Here is a 22,857-nt window from a genome sequence, read left to right as displayed (position 1 = left end):
TCTCGACTCTTCCAATCTTTCCGTGGTGTGTTAACATTCATTCGGGACCATCACTTATGTTCGTCATGTATTTCGTCTTCTCAAACGAAATTTGTAGCCCTAATTTATCTGCTGTTTCTTTATTATATTGTGTGTTATGGTCATGTTGATTGCAGAAATGACCAATGTCCATCAAGTATCAATTAAATTTAAAGTTATATATTAAAGGAGCTTGTTTTAATAATACAGGTAAAATGGTGATTTTGAGGTATTCTTTCCAGACAAGTTAACTAAAACATTTAAAAACATCGTTATAACGTTTAAATAGGTTTTGTCAATAACGTAATACTAGACTGCAGTGACTCAGGTCCTTTCTGAATTCATTGATTCTAATGATTCTGTACGGCAGAGCCAATGGTGTTATTGTTAAAATGTGTATACTTACATAATCTGCTCCGTAGAGCAGCAGGATGCTGAGTATTAGTTGTATTCCTCCTGCTATGGCCAACACGATACACAACTCCTTGTGTCCTGAAACAGCACAGTAGCTACAATTAAGTTCCCTGATGATAGATAGTTGCTATTTAAAACTTAAGCAAACTTCCGGGGAACATTCAGTAAGTTAAAAAACACCGTATTAAAATCAATAACAGAGAATTTGTAGAAATACAGCACTGAAATAGCATTTTTGGAAGTTTAGTCTGTTGTACGTATTTTGAAAATTTGTGGTAAAGAAAACATAAATCATTGTTGTTAATAATCGTATTCAAACATGAAAAACTGACCGAAATTCTCCAGCAGAAACGGTTAGATATAAAACATATTCGTATCATACAAAATCTTCACTGGAAACAGCGAGCCACAGTCAGGATTGGACTGACAAGAACTTCATTAAACCAAATTCATGGTATTTAGCAGAACCCCTCCTATTCAACCTGTATGCCGATCACATCTTCAAAGAAGCCTTTCATGATATTGAGCTAGGTGTGAAAGTAAATGGAGTCGTCATAGACAATATTAGATATGCAGATGATACCCTAATTATATGCGATACCACTGAAGGTCTTCAAGTACTGCTCAGTAGAATTCATCTCAGTGGATTACGATATGGACTAAACATCAATACCACAGTCATCATCATCATCATCATCATCATCATCTGTTTACCCTCCAGGGTCGGCTTTTCCCTCGGACACAGCGAGGGATCCCACCTCTACCGCCTGAAGGGCAGTGTCCTGGAGCTTCAGACTCTTGGTCGGGGATACAACTGGGGAGAATGACCAGTACCTCAGAAAAAGCATTATTATCCGTGAGAGTCTACAAGTTGGAACTGCCCTATCGACTAACAAAGAACACTTATGTATGTGTGTACTGTATGTTGGGTATTCAGCCCTAAGGCTGGTTGGATCCTCAACAGGTTCACCATTAGCTGTCATAAATGGCCTAGGTGTCACTGAAGAGGCGTACTACCGAAATGAGGAGTGAGGTAGTTTCCCGTTGCTTTCCTCACCGAGCCAGAAGTTGCTATTGCACATCAGTCTGCCAAGCCCACTGAAATGCATGCACCAACCAACCCTATGAGTGACATTTTCACACCATTCATAGCAGGGACTGGCTGCATAAGGAATGGCATTACTAGCGTCACTCATACCTCAGCCACTTTCATATTGTCAAAGCCAAGTATAAGACTGAGACAGGTCAATGAAAGTAACAAATTTATTCTAGCCCATACCAGAAGGCATAGTGCATTGTAAACAGTGCCAGCAAAGGCCTAAATAACACTTATAACAAGAAATTCCTGTCACGCAACCTGAAACTAAAGCACTGAAATGGAAATGGCGTATGGCTTTTAGTGCCGAGAGTGTACGAGGACAGATGCAGGTATTTCGATTTGTCGTCCGTAGGTGACCTGTGTGTCATGCTGAGGATGAAATGATGAAGACGACACATGCACGCAGTCCCCGTGCCAACGAAATTAACCAATTATGGTTAAAATTCCCGGCCCCGCCGTGAATCGAACCCGGGACTCCTGTTACCAAAGGCCAGCACGCTAACCATTTAGCCACGGAGCCGGTCACTAAAGCACTGCACGTCAGTCATAAGACCAGAAGCTCTGAATGCCATGGAGTATCTTTCATTGAACCGAAAAGTTCTGATGGAGAAACTGGAAGTTAGAGAGAGATCTTAATTCCGGTAAAGGACGATCAAGAATTCCGTAGGCTCTCTGATTGTGCCAGGAAAGGGAAAGTAGCTTTCTACGGACATATGATAAGACTGCCTCCCATTGACCAATCACCTGTTCATCTTCACGCATTAAGAGAATATTCGTTCCACTTGGCTGACAAAAACTCAGAAGGACATTGAACGACTGGAAATATCAGATCTTCAAGACAGACAGTCTGTATGACATATCCTTAAAGAAGTTCACAGATTTCAGGAAAAATACCCGGAAGATGAAAGAAAGGAGTTACACTGGCAGAAAATGAAAGATTACTGGGCCCAATAGTTAACAAGTGTGGTACAAGTAGGCCCATTTCAACCAAGAAGAAGAAGAAGAACTAGAGCTGAGCGTGAGTTGGCAAACATCATCAGAGCCAGGAAAACAGCTTAGTTAGGCCATGTTCTAGAGGTAGAAAGTACGGGCTTCTACACCTCATATTACAAGGAAAGAGGAGCTGGTAGACCACCGATGTCATAGCTACAAATATCAAAGACTGGACTTGCACCAACAACACTGAACAACTCTTCAAGTTGGCTAAAGAAAGGGCTGCTTTCTCCAGGGTGATCAGGATACGGCACTTGAAGAAGAACAAGAAGAAGAATCGTATGGCATTACGGCTCCATGGCTAAATGGTTAGCGTGCTGACCTTTGGTCACAGGGGTCCCGGGTTCGATTCCCGGCAGGGTCTGGAATTTTAGCCTTAATTGGTTAATTTCGCCGGCACGGGGGCTGGGTGTATGTGTCGCCTTCATCATCATTTCATCCTCATCATGTCGCGCAGGTCGCCTACGGGTTTCAAATCAAAAGACCTGCACCTGGCGAGCCGAACTTGTTCTCGGACACTCCCGGCACTAAAAGCCATACGCCATTTCATTTACTAAATCAATAAATAAACAATTACAAGCTAAACAATGAAATAGTTACAAGTTCACAGACATGTCATTGATATTGATACACGTATAATGTACTGGTATAACTTGAAAACACTTCTCAAACCTATGGGTAAATAATGAAAATATCGAGCTCGATTATTATTATTATTATTATTATTATTATTATTATTACTTGTGAGGTGCGGTTATGAAGTCATTTACGTCTGTTAGTATTATTATTTTACGTATTTTTATTTATCGTATAGCATACATGAAAATTATTTTTTATTTACAATATAATTATACGTAGTTATGTACGGACTTTATTTGGTATAAACCGAGATCGATAGCTGCAGTCGCTTAAGTGCGGCCAGTATCCAGTATTCGGGAGATAGTAGGTTCGAACCCCACTATCGGCAGCCCTGAAAATGGTTTTTCGTGGTTTCCCATTTTCACACCAGGCAAATGCTGGGGCTGTACCTTAATTAAGGCCACGGCCGCTTCCTTCCCACTCCTAGCCCTTTCCTGCCCCATCGTCGCCGTAAGACCTATCTGTATCGGTGCGACGTAAAACAACTAACACAAAAAAAATATTTGGTATAAATCGTGGTCGTAACAAAACATGTGAAGTTATGTCACGACATGTCTGCTCTGTATATATTAATACGAATTCATTTAATGCAAGAACACGTAATTAAAACTATATAAATTATTGTTACCTGTAAGTATGACGTATACAGTAAATCCAGTGTAATGTTGTGCAACACACGGTAATAGTCCAAAATAACGTATCTTTCTCACTAGAGAGTTACAGAACATTCGATCTATTTTCTTTTTTACAAAATGTGTTACACCGCACCGACACAGGTAGGTCGTGTGGCGACGATGGGACAGGAAAGGGCTAGGAGTTGGAAGGAAGCGGCCGTGGCTTTAATTAACGTACAACCCCAGCATTTGCCTGGTGAAAATGGTAAATGACGGAAAACCACCTTCAGGGCTGCCGACAGTGCGGTTCGAAACCACTATCTCCCGAATACGATCCATTTGTAAGTAGGTTGTTGGAGACTATAAATTACGCGAAAACATGTTGTGTCATACTTTTCTAGAAGCCTGGCCAGGCAATGTATATAAAGAGACAGTCCTGGGAGTTGGAGTTGAGTTGTTAGCGAGAGTTGCTAGTGAAACTCGTGATTGTTGTGATTCTGTTGACACGCTACTGTAGCTGTCAAATGTTTGTCAAGATGGCGGTTCATTAATGTGTGTGTACAATGTGTACACAATTTGTAAATAAAACAGTGTACACAATTGTGTGCGTCTTTGTTGTTACAACAATATACTGTATCTTCTCTGTTGTAGCACCTGCGAAGTGTGTGAGGTCACGATGACATTTTTCAACAATGTGTTTGACAGTGCTATTCGGTAAGCCTCGCTTACAGTACATTCTGCTGAATGGACATTTACACATCTGAAGAGTACATTGCCGCACTTGCCATGATTCGATCGTATCCTATAAAGTTTGATCATGTCTTGTGAGGAAGATCTAATTTACGAGGCCTGTTTCTGGCTCAGGTGTTGCAGGAATGATATAAAGGAGATCGCGTATAAGTCACTCGTAAGATTTATTTCATTTAGTGTGCGAGATGTATGAGACAGGAGAAGTCCCATCCAATTTTCGGCAGAATGTTGTTATGCCTATTCCCAAGAAAGCCGGTGCCGACAGGTGTGAAAACTACCGCACCATTAGTTTAGTATCTCATGCCTGCAAAATTTTAACACGTATTATTTACAGAAGAATGGAAAAACAAGTACAAGAGAAGATCAATTTGGCTTCAGAAGAAATGTAGGAACACGTGAAGCAATCCTGACTTTACGTCTGATCTTAGAGGGTCGAATCAAGAAGGACAAGCCCACGTACATGGCATTCGTAGATCTAGAAAAGGCATTCGATAATGTTGATTGGACCAAGCTATTTATGATTCTGAAGATGATAGGGATCAGATACCGAGAACGAAGAATTATCTACAATCTGTATAAAAATCAGTCTGGTGATAAGAATCGAGGGCTTTGAAAAAGAAGCAGCAATCCAGAAAGGAGTGAGGCAAGGCTGCAGTTTGTCCTCTCTTCTTTTCAATGTTTACATAGAACAGGCAGTAACGGAAATTAAAGAGAAATTTGGAAAGGGAATCACAGTCCAAGGAGAGGAAATCAAAACCTTGAGATTTGCCGATGATATTGTTATTTTATCTGAGACTGCAGAAGATCTCGAGAAGTTGCTGGATGGTATGGACGAAGTCTTGGGTAAGGAGTACAAGATGAAAATAAATAAGTCCGAAACAAAAGTAATGAAGTGCAGTCGAACGAAGGCAGGTGATGCAGGAAATATTAGATTAGGAAATGAAGTCTTAAAGGAAGTAGATGAATATTGTTACTTGGGTAGTAAAATAACTAATGATGGCAGAAGTAAGGAGGACATAAAATGCAGACTAGCAAAAGCAAGGAAGAGCTTTCTTAAGAAAAGAAATTTGCTCACTTCAAACATTGATATTGGAATTAGAAAGATGTTTTTGAAGACTTTCGTGTGGAGCGTGGCATTGTATGGAAGTGAAAGATGGACGATAACTAGCTCAGAAAGAAAGAGAATAGAAGCTTTTGAAATGTGGTGTTACAGAAGAATGCTGAAGGTGAGATGGATAGATCGAATCAGGAATGAAGAGATACTGAATCGAATTGGTGAGAGGAGATCGATTTGGCTAAATTTGACGAGAAGAAGAGACAGAATGATAGGACACATCTTAAGACACCCAGGACTTGTTCAGTTGGTTTTTGAAGGAAGTGTAGGTGGTAAGAACGGTAGGGGTAGAGCAAGGTATGAATATGACAAGCAGATTAGAGCACATGTAGGATGCAATAGTTACGTAGAAATGAAAAGGTTAGCACAGGATAGGGTGGCATGGAGGGCTGCATCAAACCAGTCTATGGACTGATGACTCAAACAACAACAAGATTTATTAATGCAATATAGGACCCTCACCAGGGTTACTTGGTACGAGAAGTGTAAAAGATTCAAAGGAGAGCAGCATGTTCTGTTCTGGGTTATTTCTGACAAAAGAGTACTGTTAGGAAAATGTTACAAACTTTGGGCTGAGAAGACTTTCTTAAATTATTTCAATACAATATAGGCACCAAAACCAAGGCTCTTCTTGGTGCAATACAGGTGAATTAAAACGGCGGCTATATTCACAAAGTAATTATAAAACAAAATAGAGTAAACATATAATGTAACATGATGTAATAGATAAGATAGAACGAGTGTTAAGCTATTAGGCCCGGTTAAGAATTGCTGGTACATCTAAAACACTGAACGTATGTTGAACATTAAAGCTTGAAATTTTCTTCACCAAACGAAAACGAAAAATAATTCATGCAGTAGTAGGGTTAAAAACATTTTGGAACTGTATTTAGGCCGAAAGTGATATTCGATTTTTTAGTTTGATATAACTATTCAAGACATTTTTCCCTTCAACTTTCGGGATAATTGAGGAAATTGCTTAATTTTACGTTTTCGTAGTGTGGGGACCTCTACCTTTTCTGCTAAGAAATATTTTTAACATAAAAATAAATATGACTCTATTTTTTTTTTTGCTAGTTGCTTTACGTCGCACCGACACAGATAGGCCTTATGGCGACGATGGGACAGGGAAGGGCTAGGAGTGGGAAGGAAGCGGCCGTGGCCTTAATTAAGGTACAGCCCCAGCATTTGCCTGGTGTGAAAATGGGTGACTCTATTTAACTCTCTAGTTTACTTTCGAGTAAAAATCGACAAAAAATATCACAAACACACACACTGACTACACTACCAGAGTGACTGGTCGTCGGCGCAATTTCGGGATTTCAAATCCAATTTTCAAGAAGTGTACACACCGGATAGATCCAGGATCCCAAACGACCTCGGTTATAGGCCTACTGGTAAACCAGCACACGATCATCTAAACTAACTTTCCTAAACGACCTCTGTAATTCATTTAAATAAACACACGACCATCCCGAAACTTCCCACGCTCCATCCTACAGTATATCTGTATTGCAAAAGCTCTTGAACAAACTCACTATGTTACGTTCGCTCACCTTGGACATATCTCTTGACATTTTCTTCTTCCTCTTTGCTAATGCCATGATCTGGTCCTGATATTATGGCTGTCCTGTCCGACCGATATGCGGAGACGGACTCCGAGATCATCACAGAAAATCCTCCCAACTGGAACATAAAATACAGAGAGTTATCTCAAAGCCTAAGATGTATACTACGAGGAAAACAGCACAGACTGTGTTAAAATAAAGGTTGGACTAAAATATTTATCTTGGAGACAGAGCGTCTGGTTCTTTATAAGAGTGCCGGGCTGAGTGGCTCACACGGTTGAGGCGGTGGTCTTCTGACCCCAACTTGGCAGGTTCGATCCTGGCTCAGTCCCATGGTATTTGAAGGTGCTCAAATACGTCAGCCTCGTGTCGATAGATTTACTGGCACGTAAAAGAACTCCTGCGGGACTAAATTCCGGTACGCCGGCGTCTCCGAAAACCGTAAAAGAGTAGTTAGTGGGACGTAAAGCAATTATTATTATTATTATTATTATTATTATTATTATTATTATTATTATTATTATTATATTTTTAAGAGTTGAAAAGGAACCGAAATATTCTTGTAAAAAGAAAAGTTATATTCCTGAAATTAACTTTCAACTTACCAGATCGTGATGAGTACATAAAATTACATACCGAAGAGATGGTAAACACAGACAAAAAATAATCAGCAAGACGTCCATGGAAATCTTTTTGCTAGTTGCTTTACGTCGCACCGACACAGATAGGTCTTGTGGCGACGATGGGACAGGAAAGGGTCAGGAGTAGGAAGGAAGCGGCCGTGGCCTTAATTAAGGTACAGCCCCAGCATTCGCCTGTTGTGAAAATGGGAAACCACGGAAAACCATCTTCAGGGCTGCCGATAGTGGGGTTCGAACCTACTATCTCCCGACTGCTGGTACTGGCCGCACTTAAGCGACTGCAGCTATCGATCTCGGTCGTTGGAAATCTAACTCACAACCTTCGCAATTCTGGTCCGATGCTCTCTCGATTGATCTATGATGGTCTAGGGCAGGGATGGCGAACCTGACATGCGTGCCATTAGGTAACACGCGTAGACGACTTCTATGGCACGTCAGACAACATAATAGTATATTTTAATGTTTTTAACAATAAGAAATAGGTCGAAAATCTATCAACATAGCATAGTTTAACGTTATGTTTTAATAAAGAAATATATCTCAATTCTATGGCCATATTTATTACAAACTTTATTAAATCAAAGCAAAACATTTGCCTGCTTTTAAAACGTAATTTCCAGTGATGCTTACAAAATTCAGTCGAATGGATAATAATAATAATAATAATAATAATAATAATAATAATAACGTTATTGGCTTTACGTCCCACTAACTATATCGCACGGCTTTGGAGACGCCGAGGTGCCGGAACTGAGTCCCGCGGGATTTATTTTACGTGGCAGTAAGTCTACCAACACGAGGCTGGCGTATTTGAGCACCTTCAAATACCACCGAACTGAGTCAGGACCTAACATGCCAAGTTGGGTCAGAAGGCCAGCGCCTCAACCGTCCGAGGCACTCAGCTTGGCTGTAATTGATTTATATGTAATGCAATCTAATACCTAAATGAAGTCAAATGAGGGGTTTCATGATGATTTTAAAGGATGGCACACTGGACAGTAGAAAGTAGAGAACAAGACCTTGTCGGTAAAGGTTTACCATCCCTGGTCTGTTCAGGAGGAAGCACAATGTGCTTTCTATAATCAAGGGGCAATGTCAAAGGCGTAATGAGTTGAGCCGTGCAGACCACGCTAGACAGTTGCCGAATTCAAAGGTGTATCAAGTTGAGATTGCAATGTTCATGTCAGTAATATTCCTTATGTAAATGTTGTAATGTATAAATAATATGTGAATAGTGATGCAAAACTGTTCTTTTACATTTTCTCCCACATATCCAACGATTTCAACGGGAGGAATATCCTTATGTGGAAGAGGTATGTGCCGCTGCCTCCATAAATGAGTCAGAATGATAGTATTTTAGTCATTGACTATTATTTAGTATTCGAGGTAAGTGCTTATAACCCAGAAAGGTCTACATTTATACCAGACATTAGATCCTCTTATTAAAAACAATGAGCTAAAAATTGCACATTTCAACTAGTGGGCGATTATGCTGAGAAGATGAATTGACTGTTTGTCAAAAGACTGTGAAAAACTGATTATTTTTACAAAAACACACATATTTAGTAACAAAAATCAGAAAATTCTACCTGCAATTTGGGCTTTTAGAAAAGGTCGTATTTATTGTGAAGAAGGTCAAGTAAATTAACGTTCTCTGGGCACAGGAAACTATGTTTAGTTGAGGACCAGAGAAGCAATCTTGCTGGGGGAAAGGGAATCTAATGCACTTGTGGACAGTTCAGTAATGGATTTTCACAATTTGTGCAGCAATATTTTGCAGAATCCTGCGTGGTATGGAGTCAGTAAGGATCTGAGTCACGCCCTGCAAAATTCTGGCCCATGCTTGATGCACTTCGAGGGCAGTTCGTCTACAGTTTGGGGTAACTGAGGAGATTTGTGTAGGAGTCTACCCATCATGTTCCACAAATGTTCAACAGGGCTTAGGTCCGGGGAACTTGCAGGCCAGTGTAAAGGTCTAATGATCTGCAAAGCTTCCTTGGATATGCCTACAATGTAAGGGCGCGTATTGTGCTGCTTAAACAGCCCAAGCTGCATGCAGACGATTATCAACTCTTTGTCGTGGGACGTGGTGTGCCACAGTAGATCGGAATTCTGTTGCTGTTGCACTGGGGTTCTCTTCAGGGTGGTGCGATACTTCCCTACTGCTGTCTGTCGGATTGGTCCTGTCCAAGGTCTCCGATTAGGGTGTCCCATCATTTGACCACTGCAGCCATGCATTTTCAACCAAAGATTGAATTCGGCCACATGTAAGATACATCCCTCACAGATCAACCACTCCCACGCAGATCTGTACATTATCCGAGTCCACTCAACAGATGACAACAGTTGACATCCTGCTCGTGAGGCATATTTCACAAGCGAAAACATCACGTCTCTGTACATCACAGACTGCATGTTAACTAAGGTCTACTGGGCTTCGCATAGGTGAGGTGTTCGTCCCTCCCAGGATGGAACCTGCCAAGTTGGAGTCACAAGGCCAGCGCCACATCCGTGTGAGTCACTCAGACCGGCACTCGTACAACAGCGGCTCAAAAGGTTTCAACATAAGTTTGTCCACACCAGCGGCGCAGGTCTTCAAGTCAGGAATTTCTCCATGTCCACACAGATCGCTGTACTTCAGTTTTCCCCTAGATGAGGTGTTGGAGGAGAAGTCCATAGCGTTCACCTCTCAGGATGTACCTGAGCTCTCGCTCCTTGATTGTTGTTAGAAGCTTTTATTTCTTAATTAAGAAGTTAAGGGCCTGCTCATTGGTCTCCCTTTCTACCCAGGATATTAGAAGGTTTCGTCTACACCAGTACATCTTGAAATATTTAATTTACCTCTTCAGCAAAGAGCTTAACGGAACCACACAGAAGGACAGGGAAAACTTAACATCGCAACATCCGAACTCGGAGCTGGAAGTTGAGATCTCTGCCGGAGAATAGGACTCTCATACTGTTAAACAAATTTTGATGGCCGAATCCTGGATATTTCATTCTTGGTGTCGCAATGCTCAGTCACTATAGTTCCAAAATATTTGAAGGATAACACTTGTCGAACAAATTGCCTTGTTAATGTGCAGGGAGGCCTGCTTAGGTGTTTTCGAAAATATAATCAGCTTGGTCTTGCCAATATTCACCAACAGACTAAGGCATCACTGCTCATTAGAATGTTATTAACAATACTTTGAAGGTCAGTAAGGCTTCTGGCTAACACAACCGTATCATCAGCAAAGCGGATGTTATTAATTACATCACCATTTACCCTGATCTCTATCTTAACATCCTCGATAGCATCTCAGAACCCACCCTTTGAGATGTAACCTGTATTTGAATACTAATAAATAATAATAGAAAATCGTAAATAAAAATATATGAATAAATAAAATTATATAAATAAAATTTCATAAAATACTTGAAATAAATTAAATTAATAAAAATAGTTAATCGAAATGTCTGTAGTATGGGTGCCAGAATTCACCAGAATGGATCCCTCGAATTTAGATAGAGCATGATAATTCTTTATATCCCAGGGCTTGTACACAACGCTGCGTACTGGTACATCTGTTTCAAACCTTACCTAACCTTCTGAAAACGACCAAATAGGTAGGAACTGCACCTAGGTTCATCAATAACTCCACTGATTCTAAAATATCTGACTATATTCTCAACAAAATCCGTGCATGAGCACCTCATCAACACACCAAAATACACTTATAATACACAAACAAAAGATTGCTGGAAGACTCCATATTTACAACAACAACAACAAAGAAAACAATGGGAAAACGAAAGCGGGAACTAAGCCACCATTTGTAGCTAGTCCGTTGAACAATGTACATATATGTTTATAAGAACCCTTCACTGTCTCTGTACCAACACGACTTCCCGATTCTCAGAATCGGCAGTTATAACATCACACAGATACTGTACCACGTAATACTATGTTCACAGACTTTAACACATGTGTAAAGATATATACATTTGAGCAACACACGCTTGTCGATCCTGAACATAAATTATGGAAAGTCTGAGATAGCTTTCACCAACATATAATGCCAGGCCGCCACAAGTGCTACAATACCTAATGCGTAAGCACTCCACAATTTGTCGATCATCCACTTTCCACGAACATAACAAGACTACGTTCCACGAACGTTTGAAGTCCAGTCCATTGTAGCAGTGTCACTCGAATACCGTATATCCAGTTTCACTCCCGTGTGTGTTAGCACTCCTTCATCCCCGTACAGTGTGTCCGCACTACTTCCTTCTGGTACATTGTCAGCACTCCTTTCCCGTACAGTGTGTGTCTGTACTTGACTTCCGCTGTGGTGTCGAAGTATATAAAGACCTCAGTTCTCACATGATACGCCGAGATTGATCCTTGCCAGCCAATTATGAGTGATCCTCTTGTCAAGACCGTGCCCTGAACTTCTTCTTGGTCCCAAGGCATGAACAAACTCTGGGGTGTTTCACATGAGTCATATAACTTTTCCTAGCACAACAACAAGCTCATCTCATCAGACTGGGATATATACATGACTCATAGAACTTCCCGATGACAACAAGTACATCTCATCAAACATTGGGATGCCCGCATGAGTCATACAAATTACCAGAGTTATTAAAGCAATGTTATTCCACTCGTTGTTCAAAACAAATTACTCATACTACATATATGGAGACCTCCCAGCTTATAAATATCAATGACAAAATATACAAATGAAATACTGACAATAATAATAATAATAATAATAATAATAATAAATATAATAATAAATTGAATACTGACAATAATATCTCTTACTTCTACATATAGTGCGAGGGTGTGATACATGTACTATCACAGAGTAGATATTAGAAACGCGGGGGAACAGAAATGGCCTCTATGTATAGCTTTGTTTTCAGTTGTTTATCCCTCTATTTCGACCTCTTCTGTCTGGTTCCAGTAGAACCCAGATCACCACCATCAACACGAGATAGTTTTCAAAATCTCAGCAAGTTTTACCAGAGATATGCAATCGAGAGCTTTTCGATACTCGATGAAGAATGTGTACACGTCAACATTCATATCCAGACAATTCTGAGTCGAGACATTCAAAGAGTAAGGCTCTTAAACGGGCTCAGTACTTGACAATAAATTCAATGGATCAGAAATGGACAGGTATGAGTATAATAATGATCACAACTTTACGACGACTGCTTTAAATAAAAAATAGATTTTCAGGTCAGTTTTCATTAACGTGGTACCACGATTGGATTTCCTAGCAACCGTGCAGCCTGTGATGTGAAGTATGGGTGGATGGCCAGACAATGTTACCTAGCAAGCGTGCAGGCTGTGATATTAAGTATGGATGGATGGCTAGACAGTGTTACCCAGCATCCATGCAGGCTATGTCTTATGACTGGTGGTCATTTGAAATTTAGCAGCTGTTGATGGATGGCCATGACCAAAAGATATATTTATTATCATTTCATTTTTCGCAAAGGGAAAAGTGGTTTCTTTTGGACATTTCAGTGGAACATAGAACTGACTCTCCACCTGTACTTCACATCACAGCCTGTAGGGTTGCTAGGTAACACTGTCTGGCCATCCATCCATACTTCACATCACAGTCTGCACGTTTGCTAGTTAACATTGTCTGGCCATCCACCCATAATTCACATCACACCGGCACGGATGCTAGGTAAAATTATCTGGTTATCCACCCGTACCTTACATCACAGCCTGCACGGCTGCTACGTAACTCTGTCTGGCGATCCATTTATACCTTACATCACAGCCTGCACGGTTGCTAGGTAACATTGTCTGGCGATCCATTTATACCTTACATCACAGCCTGCACGGCTGCTACGTAACTCTGTCTGGCGATCCATTTATACCTTACATCACAGCCGGCACGGTTGCTAGGTAACATTGTCTGGCCATCCATCCATACTTCACATCACAGCCTGCACGCTTGCTAGGTAACATTGTCTGGCCATCCCTCTATACTTCACATCGCAGCCGGCACGGTTGCTAGGTAACATTGTCTGGCCATCCATTCATACTTCACATCACAGCCTGCACGCTTGCTAGGGTAACATTCTCTGGCCATCCATCCATACTTTTCATGACAGCCTGCGCGGTTGCTAGGTAACATTGTCTGGCCATCCATCCATACCTTACATCACAGCCTGCACGGTTGCTAGGTAACATTGTCTGGCCATCCATCCATATCTTTCGTCACTGCCTGCACGCTTGCTAGGGTAACATTGTCTGGCCATCCACCCATACTTTACATGACAGCCTGCGTGGTTGTTAGGTAACATTATCTGGCCATCCACCCATACTTTACATCACAGCCTACACGGTTATTAATTCCATAACACAAATGTTTACATGACCCCTATCCATAAGACATATTTTTATCAAACAACAAGATTTGAACAAACAGTCTGAAGTTTTCGAAGAACAATACCGTGCGGTTGATTCAACTATATGGAGTGAACCTTGCCTGTATGATGTAATTCAGATGACAACAAGAATCGGGATCCGCGAGCTGCAGCAGCTGTCAATTGACGGCTTCAGTCCCAAGAAAGTTGTATTAAAATTCAAAAAGTGTAAGAAATTCTTATTCGTAAGAAATGACGAAGATTGAAAGTATTAATATAAAGAAAGACCTTAATTGGAGTAATCTTAGAAAAGGGATTGTAAAAAAAGGTTACAGACCTCTTCATCTGGTTATGAGGGAATTTAGTGGTTGTAGTAAGGATGTAAAGGAGAGGGCATATAAGTCTCTGGTAAGACCCAAAATAGAGTATGGTTCCACTGTACAGGACCCACGCCAGAAAATTGATTCGAGAACTGGAAGGGATCCGACAACAAAATAGTGTTATGAAAATGTTGCAAAATTTGGGCTGTGAAGACTTGGGAGCAAGGAGACGAGCTGCTCGACTAGGTGGTATATTCCGAGCTGTCAGCTGAAAAATGGCGTGGAATGTCATTAGTAGAAGTCCAGTACACGAGCCGACGGTATTTACGTTCCAAAGGTGCTCTAAGTGGGTAATCCACAACCTTCTATTCATTCTATCCTTATAAAATTTTGGAATTTGTTGCGCCAACTTTAATAACTTTAGCAAGAGTACTGCACATCGGTAGCACTACGGCACAGTACTGAGTGAGTAATTAAATCGAAATTGATGATCCCAGGCGTGTAAGGTCTTCCGCACTCGGCTTCATGCAAGCGGTAAGCTGGTAACACCTTGTAGCTCAGTCGGCACTTCCACTGCTAGGAAGCTTTATGCAGGCTGTTAGAATGGAACGAGGAGACGAAGTGGAGGACTCGCGTCGCAGTGTAAACCACGAGCTTAAAAGCGAAGAATTCTCTCCACTTGATTGTCGTGTTCCGTGCCAAGCATTACGTCCGGCACCATGGAAGCCTTGGCGTCGAAGAAGATGAGAAGAGGGACTCACAGAACTTCGAATATGATGTGTTCAATTCTTTTGCTACATTCAGTTCTAAGTAGGGGCGAACCCAGTATTTTCTTCATTTCCTTCTCGCCTCCACAATAGTGGTGTAGTAATAATAGAAAACCATATCTTCTTCATCACTTGATGTAGTAGACATGATCAAGAATCCGAAACTACATCGAAGTAGGAACACAAATTCTTCTTTCTACTTTGTCCCCTCAACGCGAAGATTGGTGGGCAGCATGATCACTTCCGCTCTTGAGCCAGGCGTTTAATTAGCTGGTAGGGATGCCTTCTTGTTATGTCATCTAGAAATTCTGTTCTTGGTCTCCCTTCCACTTTTCCTTCGATCAGTGAGATGCACCAGGATGAATGACGCAATAGATGACCAACCCAGACGTTCTGTCGATATTCAACAGTTGGTAACAATGAGCGTTTCTCTTCCACTCTTTTCAAAACGTGATCATTTGTTAGCTTACAACACGGAAATACACAAATCGCCCGAGCGCTTTCCCAGGTTGAGTCGCTCCGTTGACGGATGAACGCTGCAAAATTAGCACGTCTCTACCATCCCAAAATTCTCGAGTTGTAACCGTGAAGAAAAGGCGTGCAACTTTCCAGCTCGGTCTTCATCACGGCTAGGGTGAAGGAAGGAATGAGGGACAAGACAGTCTAAAAAGGACAACATTCCACAATCTTGAGGGTCAGCTACAATAATTTTAGCTCTAAATTTAAAAGGACAAAAGATAACGTTTTATAAGCATTGTGTTGCCAATTTACAACCTTTTTGACCAAGACTACTGAAGTGACAACACAGAAAAATACATTTCACTCATCTTTATTGTACAATTTTTCTTCCAGTTTGTGGTTTAAAGATTCTTTATCTGAATGAAAACATATGAAAGTCAATAAATTCTGAAATAATTAAACATTCAACATTTTACAGTCTAAATGTTATCACAAGCTCTTAAATTGCAAGTAGAGGAAAAATTGGATATTCATGGCACTTCTTAGTTTAATCAGTTACATGGAATACTTTCTAACAGCGCTTGGCGGGCCGATGACATACATTTCAGAATTTAGAATTATAATGTATTGCATGTATTGTTACACATACTTAAACGTAATCCTACAATTACAACATCAATTTGAATGACTTGAATGAATTCATTCATTAATTAGTTACTTAATTCAATTAATCAATCAATTAATGAAGCAACTAAGTAAAGTCCTCCCTCCCAGTCCCGGATAGTCACCAACTTGGGGGAGAGTTTCATGAATGACTTGACAGAATGAATGAATGAATTAGTTAATCTAATTAATCAATTATTTAATCAATAAAACAACTAAGAAACGTCCTCTCTCCCAGTCACGGATAACCACCAACTTGGGGGGGGGGAAGTTCCATAAATGACTTGAATGAATTAATTAATGAATGAATGAATGAATTAATTAATTAATTAGTTAGTTACATAATTCAATTAATCAATCGATTAATAAAACAACTAAGAAAAATCCTCTCTCTCTCTCTCTCTCTGTCACGGATAACCAAAAACTTGGGAGAGAGTTTCATGAATGAATGAATGAATGAATGAATGAATGAATGAATGAATGAATGAATGAATGTAATTAATTAGTGACATAATTTAATTAATCAATCAATTAATAAAACAACTAAGAAAAATCCTCTCTCATTCACGGATAACCACCAGACTGGGAGAGAGCTTGATGAATGACTTGAATGAATGAATGAATGAATGAATGAATGAATGAATGAATGAATGAATGAATGAATGAATTTAATTAATCAACGATTTAATCAATAACTAAGAAAAATCCTCCCTCCCAGTCACGGATAACCACCAACTTAGGTGAGAGTTTTATGAATGACTTGAATGAATGAGTGAATCAATTCATTAGTTACTTAATTTAATTAAGTATTCAATGAATAGAACAACTAAGAAAAATCCTCTCTCCCAGTCACGATGACCTAGATGTTAGGCCAATTTATAGAATAAGCAAACAAATATCAACACTTGCTCTAAATTTCAACTTCTAGTTATAACTACCAAGTATAGAAATACTGAAAAAGTCAACATGAGTAAAACAATTGCATCATTTATCCTACTTGAAACTGTACCTCTCAAAATGAATATCAAAGTTTTAAGACTCTGTAGCAGTTATTGCATTGAACTTACAATTATGATTAATACATCAAACGAAAGAGCAACTCAGACAGTTTGTTCTACAAGTCTTCATTGCACCGGTTCCTGTGTCTTGTGTTAGAAAGCGCTGTCATTGGTGTGCGCATGCACCGGTTCCTGTGTCTTGTGTTAGAAAGCGCTGTCATTGGTGTACGCATGCACTGCTAGTAGCTATAGCCCATTCCTCATTAAGCAAACAGTATTGCTCTTATAACAACAGCGTTGCCATATGGAAAGGCTCTGCTCAACACCATCACGGGAAATCCGTGGCATATATTGATGAAACTTAATACTGAAGTTCAAAATAAAAGAAGGAAAAAAAACAAGCTGCATACTTTTTCTTTTCTTTTTTTTTCTAGTTGCTTTACGTCGCACCGACACAGATAGGTCTTATGGCGACGATGGGACAGAGAAGGGTTTGAAGTGGGAAAGAAACGGCCGTGGCCTTAATTAAGGCAAAGCCCCAGCATTTGCCTGGTGTGAAAATGGGAAACCACGGAAAACCATTTTCAGGGCTGCCGACAGAGGGGTTCGAACCTACTATCTCCCGAATACTGGATACTGGCCGCACTTAAGCGACTGCAGCTATCGAGCTCGGTTGCATTCTTTTTAAATCTAAGGTACAGGGGTTGTAAAGCTTTTGGGGGAGGGGGCTTATTTATGTTTTACAGGAACATGAGTTAACTACTGCACATAAGAAAACCTCAGAATTGAAGTTCAGAGCAAACCGAGACAGAAAACAGATAACATAATATGCACATAATTGCATTTAATAAATTTGCCCAGGCAACAACGAGTACTACTGTGCCGTCATATCTCCCCAGTCCGACACGTTGGCTGAACGGTCAGCGTACTGGCCTTCGGTTCAGAGGGTCCCGGGTTCGATTCCTCAATCACGAAGGATTGTCGGGGATTTTAACCTTAATTGGTTAATTCCAATGGCATGGGGGCTGGGTGTATGTGTTGTCTTCATCATCATTTCATCCTCATCACGACGCGCAGCTCGCCTACTGGCGTCAAATAGAAAGACCTGCACCTGGCGAGCCGAACCCGTCCTGGGATATCCCGGCACTAAAAGCCATATGAAATTTCATTTATATCTCCCCAGCAAAAAAAAAGAAGGTAACAATTAAATGCGGTTGTAAAAATGTGGTAAAAACGTGGCAAAAAATAAAATTCGTTTAAGAAACAAAACCAAGCGCAGATAAAAATCATAGCGAATTTTTGTATCAGTACAAGTCATGCCATGATGTATTGCTGCACATCACAGCATCAAAATCTTCAGTAACAACTGATGTACAGTACGAGAATATTAGAACACACAAATAAGTAGATGACTTCTCTTCAACAGTGATAAACTGCCGGCGATTCACCCGAGCAACTTAGAAGAAAAATGGAGGAAGGCAACAAAGTGATGGATGTCACCGCCATTATGCTTCCATCATGTGAGTGTATTTGTGAAACAGAAAAGCTTCAGTAGGTATTTTAATAACTCACGGGCAAAAACATGCCCCGTCCATTTTCTTTATTTCATAATGTACCGGGCGGTACACCCCTACGCCGCACTTTTCTCCTCTACAGGAGAAACTCCGAACTTGGAACTTGACTTACTTAAACGTTTCCTCAGAAGATGTCACTACCGTAAGTTTTTTTTTATGGTGAAGTTTCCTGAACTGTATGCATTTAAACTTGTTTTGTTTTCCGTTCTTCAAGAAGTGTGGACATTCTCTCATAGATGTCTCTGCTAAAAAAACTATGATCATGCGCCCTGGTGAGAAGTTAAGGAACTTTTTGAAGAAATTTTGTATTCATAAGTTTGTCCTTTACTAAATTATGTTCGTTCATTTTTGGGTTGGCAAATTGACCTTTTCTTTCGCGCCAGTTTTGAATTCAGCCAATCCCTAATTTCTGTAATTTATTTTCAGCCTATCATAGGTTTTTTCTTCGATTTTATGTGTAACTTTTCATCTACCAATAAAAGTGAGAGGATGTGGCTTGTTTATTCATGAAAGGTTTCGAACTTTCCCCGAGGGTTTATAAACTGCGGATTTTCACGTCTCTTGGCCACTTGATCAACATCTAACTAAGTGTGTATACGTGAAGCAGGAAGCGGAAGGCGCCTCTTTCATCAGGCAGCAGGTCTTCAGCAAGGTAATGGCCATTTAACATCTTTATTTCTTGCTAGCTCAGCAGTTTAACCCGCGGGAAAGGCCCGAAACCTTTACCATGTAACATATCTTTCTAAATACGCAATTTTCTGCCGGCTTATGTAAAAACTTAATTAAATCTGTAACTGTAATTCGGGGATACGGAGTGATTTACCCTCTCGAGCTCCCCTTCATTTTGGTTTGAGGTGACTACGTTTTGGTAACTGATTTTCTTCTCTTCCTTTATGTTTTACATTTTTTTATACGGGTCACCTCCATAGTTTGGGAATAGCTCCTGTTTCATCGGCCTTGTGCCCGTTAGGTTTTAGGAAGCTACATAGAGGAGTGCAAGTATCCGCGTCCTTCCTTTTGTTTGGGCCATTTATTTAACGGTTATTTCTTTTACTCGAAGGCCCTGTAGGTTGGGTACGACATACCACTGTTTCACTTTTGTAGGCTGGGCCATGGAAGGCCAGAAAGTGTAAGACATTTTTGGTGGTGCTTTGACTAGGCTGGAAAAGCTGAGAGCGTGTCTGCTCTTTTCAAGTATTGTAAAAGTGCCTCCAGGAGGCTTGATATTGTAAATTAGGGAGCAAGTGCTCCAGGTATTAGGGGATTTCTGTCCTTTTGTAAATCTATGCTCCTCTGTAAAGCTTGATCTGGAAGCTCAAAGATTGTAAAACTAGGGGCTGGTAGCCCAAGTGTGTTAAGGATTTGAAGTCTTGGATTGTTCTAAAGTCTTGTTTTTAATGTGCTATGTAATTGTTATCTCACTAAGTGAGAATTTGTTAACTTGTTGCTTTTCGAAAATATAACCTTCCATTTAAGTTTAAATTCTTTCTTGACAAGTAGTTAGACCCATTCACCCCGGCACCTTATTTCACCTCTGCTGATCCACCAAACCACGGTAACACATAATACAATAAAAAGTATATTATTATATTCCTCAATCACGAAGGATTGTTGGTGTCGAAGAGGGCATGCGTTCACTCCTTGTAGGTCCATAGGAGCCATATTGTTTTCTTAACATGGAATGAAGTATAGTAGTGCGAGTAGCAAGGATGGTGACTGGGGAAGAGAAAGCTTCTTGTGTTTTACAGTTTGCAAGGACTAAATCTGCAGTTACTGTGCAACGTGCGATGCGTATTAAGTTCCAAGTTACAAGTGATAACAACATCCGTAGATGGTATCATAAGTTTGAAGACATCGGCTGTCTTTGCGAAGGGGTCGGATGACAGAGCTCCACGTTCACGAGGTCTGACGCCACGCGATTTTTATATTTGGGAATTCGTCAAGGATCATGTGTTTGTACCTCTGCTGCCAGTTGATCTAACCGATTTAGGAAACAGGTTTGAAGCAGCTGTTGCAACAGTTACTCCAGACACACTGAGAAAGGTGTGTCATGAACTCGGCTATCGACTCGACATGTACAGTGTGACGAATGGTGCTCATAGTGAACACCTGTATGACAAAGTGTTTCAGTTCCTCTTTCACTTGATATACTATTTACAAACGTAATGTCAATGTAATAAACACTACAGAGCCTTAAAGTCCCGATATTCATTTTGAAATACCCTGTGTTTCTCGGCACATTTTTCACAAGCCCATTTTCTTTGTCATTCAGTTGATCTGGAATGTTTGTCTAAAGTTGAACTAGTTGAAGCTAGATGACAGGACAATTGTGTATTGTGAAAATTCGTACCGATGACAATGACACGAAAATTTGTCGTGACAGAAGAGGAGACTTTTGCGGGACATTTTCTAAATACGGTTGCTCACCCTGTTTCAGGGGACATTTTCACGTCTCAACACTGAGGCGTGGTATCACGCTAATGTAAACACTGTTTGTTTACTTACCGCTTGCAGCACGCCTATGATGATCGTACCTGTCTTGAGCGTGAGGCCACAGCCACTGGTCTTCAGAACCAACATTATCGTGACCCTGCAATGAAATTCAAAATTAACATTTCACATCTCTCAGTTTTGAAATTGTAATCCAATTGTTTTCAGCTTTAAGGCCTAATTATTGTACTCGCTGATTTACTCTCCGCGGGACCGCTCCACGCGCAGTTGGCCGAGCTCTGCACTTGTCTTACGCTTGACACTCGGGCGGGAAGGGGAGGAGGTCAGTGCACGTTTACTTCTAGGAACGTACGTACGTGTTCTTGTTTTTAGGCCTTCAAGTGTTCATTGCCGTAGGTGACATTAAAAGATGACCCATCCACAAATTGTTTCCTTATTTTGAAAAAAAGAACAACATACAGGATCTGCCATATAAACTCAGACCGAGCGCTCGGGGTTTGTACTCTGCGCTACGGCACCTGTCTCAGCCGAACTTATGTCGCGCGCGGCCGCCCTGCGTGTATACAATCTTATACGAAATCTTACCTTATAAAAGACTAGTTGATGTACCCGTGCTTCGCTACGGGATTCTCAGAAAGACTGACTTTGTGGTTTTCCTAACCTGAAATCAACATAGGTCATTACAAAAACGTAAGTATGAATGTAGCGATTAAAAGCAATGCTATCATATAAAATACTCGATCAAATGGAAAGCCGCACGTTTTATCACTTTTAACGAACAGTGCTGCGGTTAGATTGCGGTGCCAATCTAATAGTCCAAAGTTCCAGAGCTGGGATGACCAGGCCGCAGATTGCCATGAACACTCATCTGCCATTATTCCGCTAAATATGCACACTGTTCATTCCAATCAGTGCCTCAGAGTAGGGACTGAATAGCCCGAATGCTATGATGATCCAGTGTGTTACGTACCAGTAGTATCAGAAAATTTATAAACCAGGGGAATGGCATGCTAAAGAAGAAAGTTATCTAACTCCCCAGCTACTTCCCTTCAATATTCAGACAGGCTGTTACACACTGTACGACTGGGCGAGTTGACCGTGTGGTTAGCGGTGCGCAGCTGTGAGCTTGCATCCGAGGGATAATGGATTTGAACCCCATTGTTGGCAGCGCTGAAGATGGTATTCCGTGGTTTCCCACTTTCACACCAGTCAAATGCTGGGCCTGTACCTTAATTAAGGCCTAAGGCACTCCTAGCCCTTTCCTATCCCATCGTCTCCATAAAACCTATCTATGTCGGTGCAACGTAAATCAAATAAAAAATACTCTGTACACAGCAGTAATCCTATCTACCGGAGATGAGGGGCAACAGAAGACACAAAGCACATCACGACAAACAATG

General features: G+C 40.7%; 1 protein-coding gene across 1 annotated transcript in view; it reads right to left on the bottom strand.

Annotated features, from left to right (window-relative positions):
* Positions 1-22,857, bottom strand: part of LOC136883380 (uncharacterized) — a 97,364-nt gene that overhangs the window by 30,046 nt on the left and 44,461 nt on the right. The window contains exons 2-4 of the mRNA XM_067155653.2: positions 21,512-21,596; positions 7,198-7,327; positions 425-510 (exon numbers count right to left, since the gene is read on the bottom strand). Of these exons, the coding sequence (XP_067011754.1) occupies positions 425-510; positions 7,198-7,327; positions 21,512-21,586 (291 nt within the window). The 5' untranslated portion in view covers positions 21,587-21,596. The remainder of the gene's footprint in view (positions 1-424; positions 511-7,197; positions 7,328-21,511; positions 21,597-22,857) is intronic.

Source organism: Anabrus simplex, chromosome 11, assembly GCF_040414725.1.
Source record: "Anabrus simplex isolate iqAnaSimp1 chromosome 11, ASM4041472v1, whole genome shotgun sequence".
Classification (NCBI taxonomy): domain Eukaryota; kingdom Metazoa; phylum Arthropoda; class Insecta; order Orthoptera; family Tettigoniidae; genus Anabrus; species Anabrus simplex.
Note: the sequence above shows the minus strand (reverse complement) of the source record. Positions and strands in the feature narration are given on the sequence as shown.